This window comes from Symphalangus syndactylus, chromosome 3 (genome assembly GCF_028878055.3).
Source record: "Symphalangus syndactylus isolate Jambi chromosome 3, NHGRI_mSymSyn1-v2.1_pri, whole genome shotgun sequence".
NCBI lineage: Eukaryota > Metazoa > Chordata > Mammalia > Primates > Hylobatidae > Symphalangus > Symphalangus syndactylus.
This window is the reverse complement of record NC_072425.2, coordinates 135643590-135662916: the sequence shown is the minus strand read 5'-3', so window position 1 is coordinate 135662916 and position 19327 is coordinate 135643590. Positions and strand designations below refer to the sequence as shown.

Sequence of the window (19327 nt, the reverse complement as noted above, 5' to 3'; positions counted from 1 at the left end):
ACTGGCTCCGGCACCAACGGGCACTGACACAGCTCCCGGGCTCCCACGGGGTCCCAGGACGAGAGGTCCAAAGCTAGCCCCAGAGCACCAGACCCGGCCCTTCGCGGGGCCACTGCTCGGGCGCTCCCCGGAGCCCCGCGGGTCGCCCGGCCTCACCTGTGTCCCTGGGGGTCGGCCTCGGCCTCGGCCCGAGCGGTGCATGGCTGTGGCCAGAGGCCCGCCAGGCCGAGCTGGGGTCCTCTCGGCCGCCGCCTTCGCCCTCCAGGCGCACATCCGCCCTCGAGAAAGGGCCGCCGGCAGAGGAAGGAGTCAGGAAGGGAAGGAAACTGAGGCGGGGAGCCCAGCGGGGGACGCCCGAGTGGGGAGGGGGACGAGAGAACTTAAGGATGAACCTGACAGAGATGAATGGGGGTGTGCAGAGGGACTGGGCGGGGAAGGGGAGCCACCGGGATGTGGAGGGGAAAATGAAAGGCAGACTAAGGGATGGGAAAAAATGCAAGTTGGGGAGGAGAAGACCGAGGGCAGAGGATGCAGGGAGACTGAAGAACACAGAGGTGGAGGGGTCGGGGGAGAAAGGACAGGCGGGTCTTCAAGTGGAGGGGACGACAGACAGGAAGACTGGGGATGCGCGAGGGCAGCGGAGGGGAGGCTGACGGGCGGGGAGATGGGGTGAAGGAGAGGGAAGCTGGGGCCGACCGGGACTCCAAAGGCGGGAGAGAGGAGAGGTGGGCGGCCCGAGGAGAGGGGGAGTCAGGAGAGCGCGGATGGAGCCGGGGCTGTTGCTTGGGTGTCCGGTGGTGGAAAGGTGCCTCTCCGCGGTCCGCAGGGCCGAGGGAGGGAGGTTTCCGCAAGGTAGCGGCCCCTTGCACCCCTCAGCCTGCTCCTGCCCAGGCCGCCCGCGTAGGACAAGGCCGCAGTGTTGGGAGCCTGCCGCTGCCGCCCGCCCGCCCCTGACAAGCGGTCTTTCTTTGGCGGGGCAGAGAGAAGGAGCCGCTTGTTTGCGCGGCCGGGAAACGGGGCGGCCCCACGGACACCGCCCGTTCCCAGCCTGGCAGCTGCGGGAAGGGCGGCTGAATGTGTGTGAGGGGCCGCGTGTGTGAGCTGGGGCTGCGGTGTGAGCTGGGCTGTGTGTGTGACTGGGGCTGCATGTGTGAGGGGGCTGCATGTGTGAGCTGGGCTGCATGTGTGAGCTGGGCTGCGTGTGTGAGCTGGGCTGTGTGAGCTGGACTGTGTATGACAGGCTGAGTGTGTGAGCTGGAGTGTATGTGTGAGCTGGGCTGCGTGTGTGAGCTGGGCTGTGTGAGCTGGACTGTGTGTGACAGGCTGAGTGTGTGAGCTGGAGTGTATGTGTGAGCTGGGCTGTGTATTGAGCTGAGCTGTGTGTGTGACGGGCTGTGTGTGTGATGGGCTGTGTGTGTGAGCTGGGCTGTGTGTGTAAGCTGGGCTGTGTGTGTAACTGGGGCTGTGTGTGTGAGCTGGGCTGTGTATTGAGCTGAGCTGTGTGTGTGACAGGCTGCGTGTGTGAGCTGCATGTGTGAGCTGGGCTGCATGTGTGAGCTGGGCTGCATGTGTGAGCTGGGCTGTGTGACTGGGGCTGTGTGAGCTGGACTGTGTGTGACAGGCTGAGTGTGTGAGCTGGAGTGTATGTGTGAGCTGGGCTGTGTATTGAGCTGAGCTGTATGTGTGACGGGCTGTGTGTGAGCTGGGCTGTGTGTGTAAGCTGGGGCTGTGTGTGAGCTGGGCTGTGTGTGTGTGACGGGCTGCTTGTGTGAGCTGGGCTGTGTGGGGCTGTGTGTGTGAGCTGGGCTGTGTGTGTAACTGGGGCTGTGTGTGTGAGCTGGGCTTCGTGTGTGAGCTGGGGCCTCGTGTGACTGGGGTGTGTGTGTGAGCTGGGGCGCGTGTCAGCGGGGCTGCGGGTGTGAGGAGCTACGCGTGAGTGCGGGGCGGTTTCCTGTGAGGCGCAAGGCATAGAGTGCGTGGGAAGGCCTCGGCGTGTGGGCGGGTCCGGGTGTGTCTGGGTGGCGTGACGCAGGGACGTAGGTGTGCGAAGTGTCGCGGAGGCGTGCGTGTGTGCCGCGTGGGAGCCCGGCGTGGTGGGGCGCCTGCGTTTGCGTTTGACGGCTGGGGGGTGAGCCCGCCGTCCAATGAGTCAGCCTCGGGAGGCTCCAGGACCGCTGAGCTAACGGCCCAGAATGCAGCCCCGCCCCAGAGCCGTGGGTTCCCGGCAGGCCTGTGGGGTCGCCGGGCCAAGTCCCCACTCGAGCCCGCCTCGGCGGAAGCGCTCGCGGGCGACTCGGCCGCCCTGCGCCGGCGCCCCTACGCAGCCGCCCGCCCGCACTTCCCTATCCCGGGGGAGCCCGGATGACTTGGGTCAGCCTCTGCTCGGGGAACTCCGCTAGGGATTCCAATAGGGACCGCGCGGGCGTGGCAAGGCGCCCCAGGCGGCCTCCCCGGCCCCCGAGGACGTGGGGCCTCGGGGAGTGCCTGGGAGGCCCCAGGCGGGCTTCCCATCTCCTGGACACCCCCAGGCATCCCTCCTAGACGCTCAAGACTCTGAGCCGGACTCCGAATCCCTTCCTGGTCTATCAAGGCAGCCGGCCTGGGGACAGCGGGGGGAGACGTCACAGGAGATACCCCCGCCCCAAGGTCCTGCTGTGGGCGGAGAGGGGGAGGTGTGGGGCGCTAGAGGACGAAAACCTGCGCGCGCGCTCGCCACCCGATACCCCGCGAGTGTCCGCCCGGCCGCCTGGGTGCCCGCGGGAGAGTCTGGATGGGGCCAGGATCAGCGTTTCTCCAAGGAGGGGAGAGCGTCGCGGCCCCCTCTGGCGGTGGCGTTGGCAGCGGCCGAGGAAGGCAAAAGCAAGCGGCTCACAGGAAAACTCCCCACAACGCTCCTTTCGCCCCCACGCACTCACCTGGGGTGCCCTCTCTCCCCCACGGGTTTCTGCCGAGCTCCGTAGCCTAGAGCTGATCTCAGGGCTCTCGCCAGGCCCCGGGGACTTCCCCTTATCCAGTCCTAGCACCGCAGCGAATGGGACCCGCAAGTGTAGTGGGAGGGGGCGCTCTTACCTAGAGGTTGGGGGGGCAGGGAGACACTGGTGCCTTGGCCTGGCTCGGCTCGGTGGTGGTGGCCTCAGGCTTAGGAGGACACTGTTGCTTTTCCCCGGGAGCCCGCGAAGTAGGAGGAGAGCGAGCCTGTCCCGCCCCCCTCCCGCCGGTCCCCGCCCCCGTCCCCCGTCCCGTCCGCCTGGCCAGCCAAAGAAGACGCCCTTGTGGGGCTGGAGCCCAAGGTCCCCCCACCCACCCTTTCCCACAGCAGCACCTCCCCCAGCCTGCACAGCGCCCGCTTTGTTCATCTTTGCAGCTGGGCTCTCCACCACCACCACCACCACCACCACCACCACCACCACCACCACCACCACCACCACCACACATCCCCCTCTCCTCCCACCCTGCCCTCCCGACTCTCCTAGACCACCCTCCACTCCCAGGCTTTAACACGCTTTTGAGAGGGTGTTTTTGACAATCCGTTCCCCTGCTCCCAAACTCTCTCCTCTTTCTTTTTGCCTTAGATGCCTGAAACCTTCACGGGCTCCCACTGAATCTCCCAAATCCAAGCCCCTACAACATGCTCTCAACATCTCCAGAACATCTACTGAGGGTACCCAGGTCTTCTCCCTGTCACCTCCTCCCCTCGCCCTATTCCAAGCCCCACCATGAAGAGCTGTAAATGAGATTGATAACCACACACATTGGGCTTCACAGACTTTCTTAAGGGTAGGCACAAGAAGACTCGTTAAAGTGCCATGCAAACTCCAAAGCACAGGAAAACCGAATGGAACTATCATCTTGCCCCCATGGAGCTCCACACCCCTCCACCCCGACAGACCTGCTGGATTACAGATTGGGAGATGGAGGCAGGCTATAGACATACAGTTGAGCACACCAACCTGTAGTAGACGTGGGAGTTAATAAGGAAGAGAAGGAGGCGCTAAACACCTAAAAGCAGCCCCCAAATTGAGCTGGGTTGAAGTCATTCTCCATCTCAACCTCCACCCTGAAATCCAATACTGACAGTGGATCCTTACCTTGCAAAGCCAGCTCTTGGCCCAGGAGACTGGCTGGGGAGGCCCTAGGGAGCTGAACTCAGCTAGACTGGACTTCTTTGACCTGCACTAGACCTGGAGACTCTTCTTCACTGAAGGAAGGAGCAGAAAGCCTGTAAGTCTGGTCTAAATTCCAGCTGGGGTGGATAGCAAAAAATAATTTGTCCTCTTTGAGATGGACAAGTGCTGTTCTAATTCAATGAGTTTAGTTTGTGCTGTCTCTCCCTAACCCAGGAACAGCAGGAGGCTGAACTACAGGAATCTCTGGTCACTCATTGACAGGGCTGGCCTTAGCAGGGGACCCCCTACAGCTGGAGACTGAAGCTGACTGGGGCCAAGTAGCAGACAAGGAGGCGGAGGGGAGAGGCCGCCCTTTGCTGCCACCTGCTATAGCTAATGGAGGTAGAACATTCAAGCTCCAGAATATGCTGTGGGTACCAGGAAGTCCTAGGATTTGAGGAGCGAGACTCTGATTTTTTCTCTCTTCATACTGTTTGAAGTCATGAAAGTAATTCTGATGAACCTTCATGAGGCAGATCACAACAGTAATATTCAGGCTATTTGGGTATGTAAAAAAAGAAGAAAGAAAAAACCCAAGCTGTTGTATCCCATGTGCCAAGACCGAGCACTGAGGGGAGGGGTCCAGATTGCGGCACCTCAGAGACTTTTCACTTCATTCTGTTTCACGACCCCCAGCTCCTCTTTACTGTACTGGGCAGGAGGAATTTCAGGAATAATCAAGCCTGCCATGGAGGCAGCGGATGCTGAGGCAGAGGGTTGAAACAGCACCCAACTTCTCTCACTGACCTCCCAACACAGGGACCAGCTGACCCTATGATAAAGGCGCTGTGCAATGTGTCCTCCCCCCTGCTGTATCAGGCCTCTATGTTCCCACAGTTAGAGCACTCAGGGGACTAAAGACCTACCACCCCCACTCTCCATCCCCGCCCCGCTCCACATCTGGAGCCCATCAAAAAACTCAGCGCTCTCATAGTTACGCAAGAGGTCGAGCAGCTGGGAGCTCAGGAAAGGGGGAGGAAGAGAGGGAAAGAAAGCAGAAAACAGCTTTCCAGGCCTGCTTCAGACTTTCCGAAGTGGAAGCAGGGGGAGAGGGCAAAGCCTGGGTGTGGAAGGAAGAGTGCATTTTTCTAAAGCCCTCTGCATTGGCTACAAGTGTCAGGAGTGGATTTCCATACTCCTGCTTTTGCCTTGGCACATTCCCCACTTTGTCCAACCTCTCAAATTGTACTCCCTCTAGCCCCAGAGAGGTGATTATTGCTCATACAGCAAGCAATCCTGTCAATGAGTGACCAGAGATTCCTGTAGTTCAGCCTCCTGCTGTTCCTGGGTTAGGGAGAGACAGCACAAACTAAACTCATTGAATTAGAACAGCACTTGTCCATCTCAAAGAGGACAAATTATTTTTTGCTATCCACCCCAGCTGGAATTTAGACCAGACTTACAGGCTTTCTGCTCCTTCCTTCAGTGAAGAAGAGTCTCCAGGTCTAGTGCAGGTCAAAGAAGTCCAGTCTAGCTGAGTTCAGCTCCCTAGGGCCTCTTCCAGAAAGCTGTCCATTTCTGGCCTCTGGATCCTGAAGTCAGGCATCATTGGTGTAGGAGTGGTGGTAGCAATGATACTGCAGCAACTTGGGGAAAAGTTCAAAGCTCTCTTCAGCTTGTCTTAGAAATTGCATAGTCTGCTTCTACCCAAAGCTAACATGCATCCAAGCTAAGTAGGAAATTTGGGTAGGACAGAAGACTGGTCTTGTGTACCTCCAAGGCTAAGGGCTTTCCTAATGAGCTGAAAAGAACAAGCATTCATTTGGGCAAAAGAATGGGAGACAAGACCTATTTCAATTTCTCTCATTGTCTTGAATTTCTAATTCTTCTTTCAAATAGCCCCTGTCCTGGTTTGGTAATCAATCTGATCACACAGAGTACACCTAGGGCAGCTTTCCAGTATTGGTTTAGACCCTAAATAACCACTTAGCCCCTGCCCTAAGAACAGCAGGGCAAAAAACTTTGGTGGGGGATGGCAGAAGTGGTACAAGCTTCTGAAAACTGCCTAATAGCTTGACTTGTGATTGTGAGAGGGAAAACAGCCTGGTTTGGAAAGATAGTCTGATTTTTCTAAAGGCCTATCCCCGTATCAATCCCCAGCTCCCCAGGATAAGACGTTAAGACAGCTATTTGTAGTGTTGCTGTCTGCCCTTGGGTAACAGCAATGCACAGCAACCAACCTACTTGTGGATCTTCTAGGACGAGGGAATTGGGGGTAAGGGGGTTGTAATAAGACAGATGTGCATAGCAAAAGAAAATCATTTGTGAGGTTTTCTGGAGATTCCTCTAGAGCCTACAAGACAGAAGCCATGTTACCTACTCTCATATAGATCCATGTTTAGTACTAGCTGTAGTTAACACTTGTCTAGCTTGGAAAAAAAAAAAAAGGCTTTACAAGCAGATACAGTCATTGCTTCTGGTTAGACTTTAATCTTCTTGAGGATGACTTTTTCCATTTTTCTCCTGTCTCCTTCCAATAAGCCCTACCAGATGTGAAGTTTAATAAAAAGCTATTCTACATCAACCCTGGAAATCTCAGACCCTAGCCAGTGTGAACAACTTTAAAACTGTTCACAATTTAAAAATTCATTGGAGGGCAAAGTTTCCCATCAGAGATGCATGGGTTGACAAATTTGAAGCTATAGTGAGTAAAGGAATGACAGACCTTAATCGTTTCATTCGATTAAGGCTAGTCTCACTCAGACAGCTAAGCCACACTTGAGCAACATTAGACCAGATACTTTCTTTTTCACCAAGAAAAAAAAAATCAGAATCTTGGCTTTCAACATTAAAAATTTCTCATCCCAGATACTTATTATTAATAAGTGAGAATAATTTGCCTTCCAATTTTTTGACACTCAATAATTTTTCCAAGTTAAATTTTAAAAAAGCATAAGAAAGGCTGGGCGCGGTGGCTCACGCCTGTAATCCCAGCACTTTGGGAGGCAGAGGCGGGCGGATCACCAGGTCAGGAGATCGAGACCATCCTAGCTAACATGGTGAAACCCCGTCTCTACTAAAAATACAAAAAATTAGCCGGGCGAGGTGGCGGGCGCCTGTAGTCCCAGCTGCTCGGGAGGCTGAGGCAGGAGAATGGCGTGAACCCGGGGGGCAGAGCCTGCAGTGAGCAGAGATCGCGCCACTGCACTCCAGCCTGGGCGAAAGAGCGAGACTCCGTCTCAAAAAAAAAAAAAAAAAGCAAGCAAGCAGCTCTGGCGGAGTGTGATGGCTCACGCCTGTAATCCCAGCACTTTGGGAGGCCAAGGCAGGCGGATCACGAGGTCAGGAGTTCGAGACCAGTCTGACCAACATGGTGAAACCCCGTCTCTACTAAAAATACAAAAGTTAGCCAGGGGTGGTGGTGTGTGCCTGTAATCCCAGCTACTCAGGAGGCTGAGGCAGGAGAGTTGCTTGAACCCTGGAGGCGGAGGTTGAGGTGAGCCGAAATCATGCCACTGCACTCTAGCCTGGTGACAGAGCAACTCTGTCTCAAAAAAAAAAAAAAAAGGCTGGGCGCAGTGGCTCACGCCTGTAATCCAGCACTTTGGGAGGCAGAGGTGGGCGGATCATCTGAGACCAGGAGTTCAAGACCAGCCTGACCAACATGGTGAAACCCTGTCTCTACGAAAATACAAAAAAAATTAGCCCGGCATGATGGCGGGTGACTGTAATCCCAGCTACTCTGGAGGCTGAGGCAGGAGAATCGCTTGAAGCTGGGCGATGGTGGTTGCAGTGAGACGAGATCACATCACTGCACTCCAACCTGGGCAGCTAAGCGAGACTCCATCTCAAAAAAAAAAAAAAAAGAAAAAAAAAAGTAAGCAGGTTTATCCGAGGGAATTATCAACAGATCCCAAAAATTGTTCCCATTACCCCTCATCCCTGGATCACTTCTCATCACGGTCTAATGGAGAAGACTCCAAGATTAAAGATGAAGCCTGACTTTTTTGACTCTCCAACTGCCGTCTGACAAAATTAAGACTCCAATCTCCAAAAAGGCCAGAAGTAGCATCAAATTCAAAAGCTACACTGTCAGGAGTGCATGTATCAAATGTAGAAAAATATACAAGGAAGCACAATACATATAATATGGAAAAAGGCAATGAATACTCTCACAGATTACTTTCTCTTAAAAAAAACATGTCATTAATTTTTAATCTTAGGTCCCATTACAGCATCCTGAATCAACAAGCAGACACCAAAGTGAGTCAAGAATCCAATAAACATCTCATTTTATAATGCTCTTTATTTGATTAAAGAATTTGCCTTGTTTGTATACACTGGAATGTTATATTCCCTATGTATTTTACAGGGTTACAAAATGTCTCTCATTTTAAATATTACCCCAAAAGTAATCTCAGAAAAAAAGGGTTTTTTGAAATTAAACTTGACTTTTAAAAAATCATATGGACAAACAACTTTCAAACAAAACTGGATTAGTAGGATTTCTTGCCTGCTTAACTACATGACAGACTTCTTGTCCCAGGCCCTTCTCAGAAAAACCTCACGTGGAAACCAAGCTAGAGATAAGAATTCTTCCCTGATGCAGTTAGGGGAAAGGGAAAGGCTAGAAACTTCTTTGGCAAGCAATTCCACACACTGCCATTTATGTTTGAGTGCTCTGCTTGAAGCACAGTACACTCTTTGCAGGGACGGCCAGATGTTCAGAGTGGGAGTGGTACTTTTCAACCAGCTAAAAGTGCAGAAATCATCTAGTCGTCTGCCTCTTCCCACTGCCAGTGCCTGCAGCCTTGCAGCAACTTTTCACCACCCCTATGGACTGGAATACTGAGTTAAAAGCCAAGGCTGAGCTGGCTGATGCTGTAGTCTCCATTGAAAAGGAAATGGATGAGATGGAACCGAGAAACCACCAGTACATGATGACACTCAAAAGACTTAGGGGGAAGAGAAGGATTTCAGAGATGGGGACAGACAGACTGGTGGAAAATGTTGGGCTGACTGGAAGGAAACGGGGTATATGTGAGTAATCTGTACATACCAAAATAATCAGTTGCCTTCTGAAATGCAAAAAATCAAATGGTGAAATGGAGCCTCCTTGATAGTTTAGGGCCAGCAGGATTGGCACAAAGACTCCCTGAAGCCACAGCATTCAAAATCATAACCCCATTTCTGTTAGAAAGGAGGGGACTGATGACAGAGAGTACGGTCTGGAAGAGGGAGGTGGTGAGACTGAGGAATGTGAATGGATTACAAAGACTGTGGCCATTACGTTTTAGCTTAAGTACCCAAAATGTGGAGAACTGAAAATTTGGGTAGCAACAGCAGCAGACATGATTACATGTGGATGTGAAATCCCTAACTGGACAGACATAACCATTCTTTTAGACATCCTGAAGAGGGACTGTGCCATTTGAAAGGTGCTTCTCAGCTATCTTTAATATTGACACAAGTGGGATTCATGGTACTGTTCTAAACTGGAAGGACAGGCCCTGAAAGGAAAACAACTTGGCAAAGAGATGAAGGAATGAATGGATATGGGAAAAGGGCAGAAGACATGCTTATCTTTTAACTTCTAGACCCCATACCCCTCGAACAGTTCACCTGAATAGTCCAAAAATCAAGAATGGGTTAGATATACTTGTTCCAGGAGTGCCAAATAAATATAATGCCTGTAAACAGATGATCCCAGTGCCTGACTGAATGTATAGAAAGAAAAACCTAAAGGTAAAGGGTATGAAAGATTAAAATCTTTTACAGAGAAAACTTTTTAAAAACAAACTAAGTATGAAATATAACTATATTTAGGGATTATATTTAGGTATTAAAATAAACGAGCAGCTGGGCACGGTGGCTCATGCCTGTAATCCCAGCACTTTGGGAGGCCAAGGTGGGCGGATTGCCTGAGCTCAGGAGTTCTTGACCAGCCTGGGCAACACGGTGAAACCCCGTCTCTGCTAAAATACAAAAAATTAGCCAGGCGTGGTGGCATGCACCTGTAGTCTCAGCTACTTGGAGGCTGAGGCAGGAGACTTGCTTGAACCCAGGAGGCGGAGGTTGCAGTGAGCTGAGATCACGCCACTGCATTCCAGCCTGGGTGACAAGGCGAGATTCCATCTCAATAAAATAAAAATAAAGGAGCAACTTAGGTAAAGGCAGAGGAGGTATTTAACTGGGGGCATTCTCTGGAGAGCTTGCTTTCCTGCTAGCCAATAAAATCTGCCAAAGAAAATTAGCAGCCTTTCCCTTTATGTTTGTGCCATTTCTTTATCAAAGAATGTCTCTGTGACACTGAAACATGGGGTTGAGTCGAGGTTCCTTGCGCGCAGAGAATCGTGCATTGTATCAGAAAAAAGGGGTCTCCAATGGCTTGTAAATTTGGGAAAAACTCTTCAGCCATCGTTGGCATCTTCTTTATTAATCTGAAAATTTTCCTTTTCAGCTCCCTCTTCTTGGTATTACAGGATTTCATACTTATCCACTAGGAAAGTGGTCTCTGTGGAAAACCTGACAGGGCTGTTTCCATCTACCTGGGTCACTTTGGTAACCTAGGAAAATAAACAAAGAGTAAGGTAAAGCAGGAGGTTTGAGTCTCCATGATGTTGACTATATTCTCATTACAGAACATATCAATTTCCCTAAAAGCGGTATTAAAAGTAACTGTAAAATACTAGAAAAATGTTCAATTCACAACTGAAAGTCACAGCATCACTCTTCCCCACCAACATGATTAAGCTGCTTTCCTTCTAGATGGAGAAAAGACAACTATTGGGATGAGATGTTCCGTAGTATTAAGTAAAAGCTCCCAAATGAGTGGCCACAGCCCAGCCCTGCCCTGTATAACCCATGAAATTCATAGACATTCTATCAGGATGATATATTAACATTCTGACCCAAAAGGCAACGTTCTAGCTCTTCACATTATTTATTTGCTCTGCTCTCAAACGCTCGTGTTAAAAGTTCCAGTAAGCTGCTCTATCATACTTATTTTTTAGGCATGGCTGGGTCCTTCCAATAAGGTTTTTCCTTTTTAAATAAATAAATATCCAGTTTAATTAATTACTTGTAACAATGGTACCTATAACGGCACCAATACAACACTTGAACCACTGATTCATATTTTCTAATGAAGTTTTGGGAGAGCAATTATACTGTCCTAATCTTTGAATAGGAAGATTTACCCATTTCTATCTAATGTCTTGAGTTCAATACAGTTGCTTCCAACACTGATGGGGTTATGTCACTAACTAACAGGATAGGGAGAGAGAACTGCTCTTTGGAATCATTCAAGGGAGGAAGCTGCAACTTTCTAAGCACTTACAGGGGAGACGGAGATCATATGGAAAGCTAAGTCAGGGCCAGAACAACAAGCAAGTCAAAAAGAGGGGAATATTAACAATATAAACTGGGTCCTAGTAATGCAAATTAAAAAACTGGAAGAACAGCCAGACGTGGTGGCTCACTCCTGTAATTCCAGCACTTTGGGAAGCTGAGGTGGGCAGATCATCTGAGGTCAGCAGTTAGAGACCAGCCTGGCCAACATGGTGAAACCCCATCTCTACTAAAAATACAAAAAAAAAATTAGCTGGGTGTGGTAGTACACGCCTGTAGTCCCAGCTACTTGGGAGGCTGAGGCGGGAGAATCACTTGAACCCAGGAGGCAGAGGCTGCAGTGAGCTGAGATCGCACTGCACTCCAGGCTCGGTGACAGAGCAAGACTCTATCTCAAAACAACAACAAAAACTGGAAGAATGATGAGTTAAAAAATAATGATCTGGGGGCCGGGCGCGGTGGCTCACGCTTGTAATCCCAGCACTTTGGGAGGCTGAGGCTGGTGGATCACGAGGTCAGGAGATCGAGACCAAGGTGAAACCCCGTCTCTACTAAAAATACAAAAAATTAGCCGGGCGTGGTGGCAGGCGCCTGTAGTCCCAGCTACTCAGAGAGGCTGAGGCAGGAGAATGGCATGAACCCGGGAGGCGGAGCTTGCAGTGAGCCGAGATTGCGCCACTGCACTCCAGCCTGGGCGACAGAGCGAGACTCCGTCTCAAAAAAAAAAAAAAAAAAAAAAAAAAAAAATGATCTGGGCCGAGTGCGGTGACTCACACCTGTAATCCTAGCACTATGGGAGGCCGAGGTGGGTGGATCACGAAGTCAGGAGTTTGAGACCAGCCTGGCCAACATGGTGAAACACCATCTCTACTAAAAATACAAAAATCAGCCAGGTGTGGTGGCGCGTGCCTGTAGTCCCAGCTACTCAGGAGGCTGAGGCAGGAGAATCGCTTGAACCTGGGAGGCAGAGGTTGCAGTGAACCAACATTACGCCATTGCACTCCAGCCTGGGCAACAAGAGTGAAACTCCGTCTTAAAAAAATCCGCCGGGCGCGGTGGCTCACGCCGGTAATCCCAGCACTTTGGGAGGCTGAGGTGGGCGGATCACCTGAGGTCAGGATTTCGAGACCAGCCTGACCGATATGGTGAAACCCCGTCTCTACTAAAAATACAAAAATTAGCCGGGTGTGGTGACAGGTGCCTGTAGTCCCAGCTACTGGGGAGGCTGAGACAGGAGAATTGCTTGAACCCGGGACGCGGAGGTTGCAGTGGGCCGAGATTGTGCCACTGCACTCCAGCCTGGGCGACAGAGCAAGACTCCGTCTCAGAAAAAAAAAAAAAAAATCCGCTGGGCACTGTGGCTCACACTTGTAATCCCAGCACTTTGGAAGACTGAGGTGGGTAGATAACACCTGAGGTTGGGAGTTTGAGACCAGCCTGACCAACATGGAGAAACCCCCGTCTCTACTAAATACACAAAAATTAGCCGGGCATGGTGGCGCATTCCTGTATTTCCAGCTACTTGGGAGGCTGAGGCAAGAGAATTGCTTGAACCTGGGAGGCGGAGGTTGCGGTGAGTTGACATTACGCCACTGCACTCCAGCCTGGGCGAAAAGAGCGAAATTCCATCTCAAAAAAAAAAAAAAAAAAAAAAATCCGAAGGAACAGTTCACACATCTCCATTGCTTTGCCTACCTAAAGGACAGAGTTTGCAACAGAATTGGCTCATGATTATTTGTACTAATAAAGGGAGCTGTGACATAAATAACCCCCAAATAATTTCCATTTGTAATAGAATGGATTTTTTTTTTTTTTTTTTTTTTTGCAGTAATTTTGTCTTCCAAATAAAACAACTTTCATTCTTTGGGTATAAATCAAGTGACAGCTAGGTCTTAAAAAACCATGCGTTGGGGTGTTTTGGCAAATTGACTTTAAAATATATAAGGTTAAGGCCGGGCGTGGTGGCTCAAGCCTGTAATCCCAGCACTTTGGGAGGCCGAGGCGGGCGGATCACGAGGTCAGGAGATCGAGACCATCCTGGCTAACACGGTGAAACCCCGTCTCTACTAAAAATACAAAAAATTAGCCGGGCATGTTGGCAGGCGCCTGTAGTCCCAGCTACTCGGGAGGCTGAGGCAGGAGAATGGCGTGAACCCGGGAGGCGGAGCTTGCAGTGAGCCAAGATCGCGCCACTGCACTCTAGCCTGGGGGACAGAGAAAGACTCTGTCTCAAAAAAAAAAAAAAAAAAAAATATATATATATATATATATATATATATGGTTAAAAAAACAGGCAACTAAGTGTTTATGAATCTTGCACAATCCACAAGTACTTTTATATGTATTAACATTCTATTTCTTTACTTTGTCTGATCTAGAGAGGAAAACTGAGGTAAAGCGATAAAAGAATTTGACCACGATCGTACAATGAATTAGAAAGGGAATTCCTGTAGGAGACATCAGTTTTTTTCTGAGCTTTATCTGACCACAAAAAGCCATGCTACCTGTCTGGCATCCTATACGTGTTCCTACTGTCCTACCACTTTCCCTATATATGTTCTCAACTAAAATGGAGTACCTGTATGTTACAGTAATTTTTCTTGGAGACAAAGGAAACTTGAACAGGGAAGAAGTCATTTGGCTGCCCAGCAATGCTAAACTCCAGGCTGCCACTCTTATTTTTGGCATCAATCACAGGCAGGCACCACTCCAGGGTATTTCGTCGACTGTCATGTCGATACTCCCCATCAATCTCACCGATAACAGGCGCGCCGACACCAGACCTGTTGTGAGAAACATTCTGGTCAAGGTAGCTGTTCAGAGCTAGAACTCCACCATGGAAAACCAACCCCAAATTTGATTATGATCCCCAAATTTTGCCTTCTAGGACTACAATTTCAGGGAAAAAAAAAGGCTCCCTAATAACTTCAAGGATCAAATGATGAAGTCCTAGCACCCTGACTAAGAGTTTCACTCAATTCCCTCCCTCTGTAGATACAGTTAATAAGCAAAAATAGGTATTTGGCAGATACGCCTATGGGCTACTCCAACTTACGGACTAGATCTGGGGACTGCAACCAACAAATGTGTTAAGATAGCTATGTTTCCAAAAACCCTGCCCCAATAGGTTGCTGCCCTATAAATAAGGAATTTTAACATAATGTAGCACTCTTTGTAGGAAACAATGAGGAAACAAAACAAGCAGATTGATAATAGTGGGGGGAAACTCTAAACATCAATAACGGAGATGAATGGAGGCCTTTGAGAGAATTATTTTTTTGTTTTTTTTTTTTTTTTTGAGACGGAGTCTCGCTGTTTCACCCAGGCTGGAGTGCAGTGGCGCGACCTCAGCTCACTGCAAGCTCCGCCTCCCGGGTTCACGCCATTCTCCTGCCTCAGCCTCCCGAGTAGCTGGGACCACAGGCGCCCGCCACCGCGCCCGGCTAATTTTTTGTATTTTTAGTAGAGACGGGGTTTCACCTTGTTAGCCAGGATGGTCTCGATCTCCTGACCTCGTGATCCGCCCGTCTCAGCCTCCCAAAGTGCTGGGATTACAGGCGTGAGCCACCGCGCCCGGCCTTTTTGTTTGTTTTTTGAGACAGAGTCTCGCTCTGTCGCCAGGCTGGAGTACAATGGCGTGATCTCAGCTCACTGCAACCTCCGCCTCCCCAGTTCAAGTGATTCTCCTGCCTCAGCCTCCCAAGTTGCTGGGACTACAGGCGTGCGCCACCATGCCCAGCTAATTTTTGTATTTTTAGTAGAGGCGGGGTTTCACCATGCGGGCCAGGATGGTCTCAATCTTCTGACCTCGTGATCCACTTGCCTTGGCCTCCCAAAGTGCTGAGATTACAGGCATGAGCCACCATACCCGGCTGAGAATTTGTTTTTAAAGATTTCAGAATGTTTCAAACTTATTGAAGTTGACACCAATGGGTTTATTTGATTTACAATCCAGTAAATGGACTTTTATTTGATAAGTGAAAGCACAATTACCCCTGGGGCAAAATAGAAACATGATGGGAGAAACAGATCCATAGTTGTCCTTAATCTGCAAGAGAAGCAGGGCTAGTTAAGATTTACTCTGCACCCCTACACACGGCTGACAGGCAGTGTCACCTACTCCTACACATTCTAAATTTACCGGCTTTTAATTCACCAGTGACACTCAATGTTTATATTAGGGATAGGGTAAATAAGGGAGACACAGTAAACTTTAAGGGTGGCGTAAGACTATTAACTCTTCCCTATCAATTTCAGGGTCCTGGTTCTTTTATGTTCCTTCTCTGTGCCCTTGCTCTAATTCTGATTCTGATCTCTTCTAATTTGATCAGTTCTAGACAACGGGAGTAAAATGTTGTGTAAGGGTCTCTTCTGGAGACCATTGCAAAACTGAACTAGAATACAGGAAACCACCACAACCACAATTATAGGGTAGACAGGCCTCAAAATTGTGGCATTCTATAAATAGTCTAGTAAACTAAATCTTGACAAACAAAACTCTACCTGTCACCAACGCCCAAGTCCTACAACGGTTCAAGGCAGCCATCTATTGTTCTGAAGCACTAACTATACTGTAGAGGATAAGATGGTTACCCATTAAAGGGGATACTGGTAATAAAGCATATTTTAAAAATTGAAAACAAGAATGACTAAAACCAGACCTGATCATGTAAAGGCCTGAATTATCAAAAAGGGAAGAAAACTATGAATTAAATTAGTACCTTTTTTTTTTTTTTTTTTGAGATGGAGTCTCGCTCTGTCACCCAGGCTGGAGTGCAGTGGTGCCATCTCAGCTCACTGCAAGCTCCGCCTCCCGGCTTCACACCATTCTCCTGCCTCAGCCTCCGGAGTTGCTGGAATTACAGGCACCCGCCACCACGCCCGGCTAATTTTTTGTATTTTTAGTAGAGACGGGGTTTCACTGTGTTAGCCAGGATGGTCTCGATCTCCTGACCTCATGATCTAGCCGCCTCGGCCTCCCAAAGTGCTGGGATTACAGGCGTGAGCCACTGCACCTGGCAAATTAGTACCATTTTCTCTGCAGCAATAACTGAGCAATGTAACAGTAAAGATACACTAAGAATACACTTACTGGTGCTCATAATTAAACACTGTGCGTAATCACGAGGGCTGATGGGTAGGTGAAAGAAGCTAGGATTTACTGTGAAGTAATAACTGCATGCTCACTGTAAATGTTACTAAAAAGATAAGGTAGAGACCATTTCCAATTGATCCTAGAGAGTGGGCCATTTAAGTGTACAACAAAAGCTTATTGGAACTCAACTTCTGGGGTTGACAGGACATTTTTGTTATCTTGATTATGGTGGTGGTTTCACAAGTGTAAACATGTCAAGATTGTACAATTAAAATATGTGTAGTTTATTGTATATAAATTATGCTCCAAAAGGGCTGTTAGGAAATTTACTGTAATTAATGTAGACATCTTGTTCAACAAGAATCAATAGCTCCCTTGAACACGCTCTCATCTTTAGTGAAAGTTTAGAGAGCACGTGAAAATGAAACATTCAGCCCAATAGACTCAATTTCTTTGAAAGCTGCGAAACAGAAGTTTGACTGAGAAATGGCTCCTCCTTCTGGAAATCTTCAATACTACACAAACAACATCTAAAAACAGTTCCAGGCCAGGTGCAGTGGCTCACGCCTGTAATCCCAGCACTTTGGGAGGCCAAGGCAGGTGGATCATTTTGAGGCCAGTTTGAGACCAGCCTGGCCAACATAGTGAAACCCCATCTCTATTAAAAATACAAAAATTAACTGAGCGTGGTGGCACACGCCTGTAATCCCAGCTACTTGGGAGGCTGAGGCACGAGAATCGCTTGAACCTGGGAGGTGGAGGTTGCAGTAAGCCAAAGGTGCACCACTGCACTGCAGCCTGGGCGACAGAGTGAGACTCTGTCTCAAAAAAATAAAAATAAAAATAGCCAGGTGCGGTGGCTCACGCCCATAATCCCAGCACTTTGGGAGGCCAAGGCGGGCAGATCACCTAAGGTCAGGAGTTTGAGACCAGCCTGGCCAACATGGTGAAACCCCGTCCCTACTAATAATACAAAAATTATCTGGGCATGATGCATATGCCTGTAATCCCAGTTACTCGGGAGGCTGAGGCAGGAGAATCACTTGAACCTAGGTGGTGGAGGTTGCAGTGAGCCAAGATCACATAATTGCACTCCAGCCTGGGCAACAAGAGCGAAACTCAGTCTCCAATAAAAATAAAAAATAAAAATAAACACAGCTCCAGATCTATAACTGGCTTGTTCAGTTTGGTTTTAAAGTCAGTAAAATCCATCCTTTCAAAGTGCTCAATGTATTTCAACAAGTGTATGCAGTAAGCACCACCACAATCAAGTCACAGGGAAATTCTTGGCTGGGTGTGGTGGCTCATGCTTATAATCCCAGCACTTTGGGAGGCCGAGGCGGGCAGATCACTTGAGCTCAGTTCGAGATCAGCCTGCACAACACAGCAAAACCCCGTCCCTACAAATAATACAAAAATTAGCCAAGCGTGGTGGTGTGCGCCTGTAGTCCCAGCTACTCGGGAGGGTGAGGCAGGAGGATAGCCTGAGCCTGGAAGGTGGAGGGTGCAGTGAGCCGAGATCGTGCCAGTGACCTCCAGTGACAGAGTGAGACTCTGTCGCAAAAAAAACAATTTCCTTGCTTTACTTATTTATAAATACAAAATGTTTCATAACTTGCATGTCAGCCTTGCCCAGGGGCCAAGCTAATCTTCTCTGTATGGTTCCAATTTTAGTACCTGTGCTGCCAAAGCAAACACAAGTCCTAGAACATTCCTATCATTCCCAAAAGTTCCCTTGTGCCTCTCTGAAGTGAAGTACCTTCTTACCTCCTCATTTTTATTCAACAGTGTTACCTTTTCCAGAAAGACAAAGAAGTGGAATCACATAACATGCAGCCTTTTATATCTGGTTTCTTTCACAACCAGCTTTTTTAAGAATCAAGTGTCTTTGAATGGACAGTCAGGTCAGGTAGGTGCTGACTCCAAAATGAGTTCCGAAAGACCAGTTCTGTAAGTCCAACATAGGGGACACAGGGACAGCACTTACGGGAGTGGGATGGTGATAACCACATCATTCAGTTCTAAATTATCTTCTTGTAGTTCATATTCTATGTTGACATCACAGCCATTTCCACTTTCCGAGGGCCAGCAATTAACTGAGGAGAAAGCAAAGGAGTCATACTAGAATATCAGAAAAAGATGGCTGAGTGCAGTGGCTCATGCCTGTAACCCCAGTGCTTTAGAGGACCAAGGTGGCAGGATCGAGGTGGGAGGATTGGTTGAGGCCATGAGTTCAAGACCAGCCTAGGCAACAAAGTGAGACTCCACCTATACAAAAAAAAAAAAAAAAAAAAAAAAAAAAAAAAAAAAAAAAGCCAGGCGTGGTGGCACTTCCCTGTTCTCCTAGCTACTCAGGAGGCTGAGGTGGGAGATCAGCTGAGCCCAGGAGTTCAAGGTTGTAATGAGCCATGATCACACCACTGCACTCCAGCCTGGGTGACAGAGGGAGTTTGTGTCTTAAAAAAAAAAAAGTTAGCTGGATGTGGTGGCATGTGCCTGTAGTCCTAGTCCCAGCTAATCAAGAGGCTGAGGCAGGAGGATGGCTTGAGTCCAGGAGCTTGATGCTGCAGTGAGCTATGATTGCCCCACTGCACTCCAGCCTGGGCAACAGAAGAAGACCTTGTCTCTAAAACAATAACAACAACAAAACTACAATGGTTTCAAAATGAAAGCTATTAAAAATGAAAACTAATGATAAAAATATACAAAATGCAGGCCGGGCGCGGTGGCTCACGCTTGTAATCCCAGCACTTTGGGAGGCCGAGGCGGGCGGATC

At 49.1% G+C, this 19327-nt stretch overlaps 2 protein-coding genes and 1 non-coding gene across 22 annotated transcripts in view; all 3 read right to left on the bottom strand.

Moving 5' to 3' along the window:
* PHLDB1 (pleckstrin homology like domain family B member 1) overlaps positions 1-3158 on the bottom strand; it is a 50869-nt gene extending 47711 nt beyond the window's left edge. For 11 of the 13 annotated variants that reach the window (XM_055273377.2, XM_055273383.2, XM_055273379.2 and 8 more), the window contains exon 1: positions 157-875. In XM_055273377.2, the coding sequence (XP_055129352.1) occupies positions 157-273 (117 nt within the window). In that variant the 5' untranslated portion in view covers positions 274-875. Of the gene's footprint in view, positions 1-156; positions 876-3069 lie in introns of those variants that run through there. The other 2 variants (XM_055273385.1, XM_063636556.1) reach the window with 2 other exon arrangements.
* Positions 3159-8394: 5236 nt separating this feature from the next.
* Positions 8395-19327, bottom strand: part of ARCN1 (archain 1) — a 33167-nt gene continuing 22234 nt past the window's right edge. For 5 of the 8 annotated variants that reach the window (XM_055273363.2, XM_055273364.2, XM_063636565.1 and 2 more), the window contains 3 exons: positions 18539-18647; positions 14035-14239; positions 8395-10672 (listed from right to left, as the gene is read on the bottom strand). In XM_055273363.2, coding sequence (XP_055129338.1) covers positions 10583-10672; positions 14035-14239; positions 18539-18647 — 404 coding nt within the window. In that variant the 3' untranslated portion in view covers positions 8395-10582. Of the gene's footprint in view, positions 10673-14034; positions 14240-18170; positions 18234-18538; positions 18648-19327 lie in introns of all 8 variants that reach the window. The other 3 variants (XM_063636566.1, XM_063636567.1, XM_063636563.1) reach the window with 2 other exon arrangements.
* On the bottom strand, positions 18144-18249 carry LOC129479909 (U6 spliceosomal RNA). The gene has a single exon (XR_008656838.1). It is a non-coding gene; the product is annotated as a U6 spliceosomal RNA (small nuclear RNA).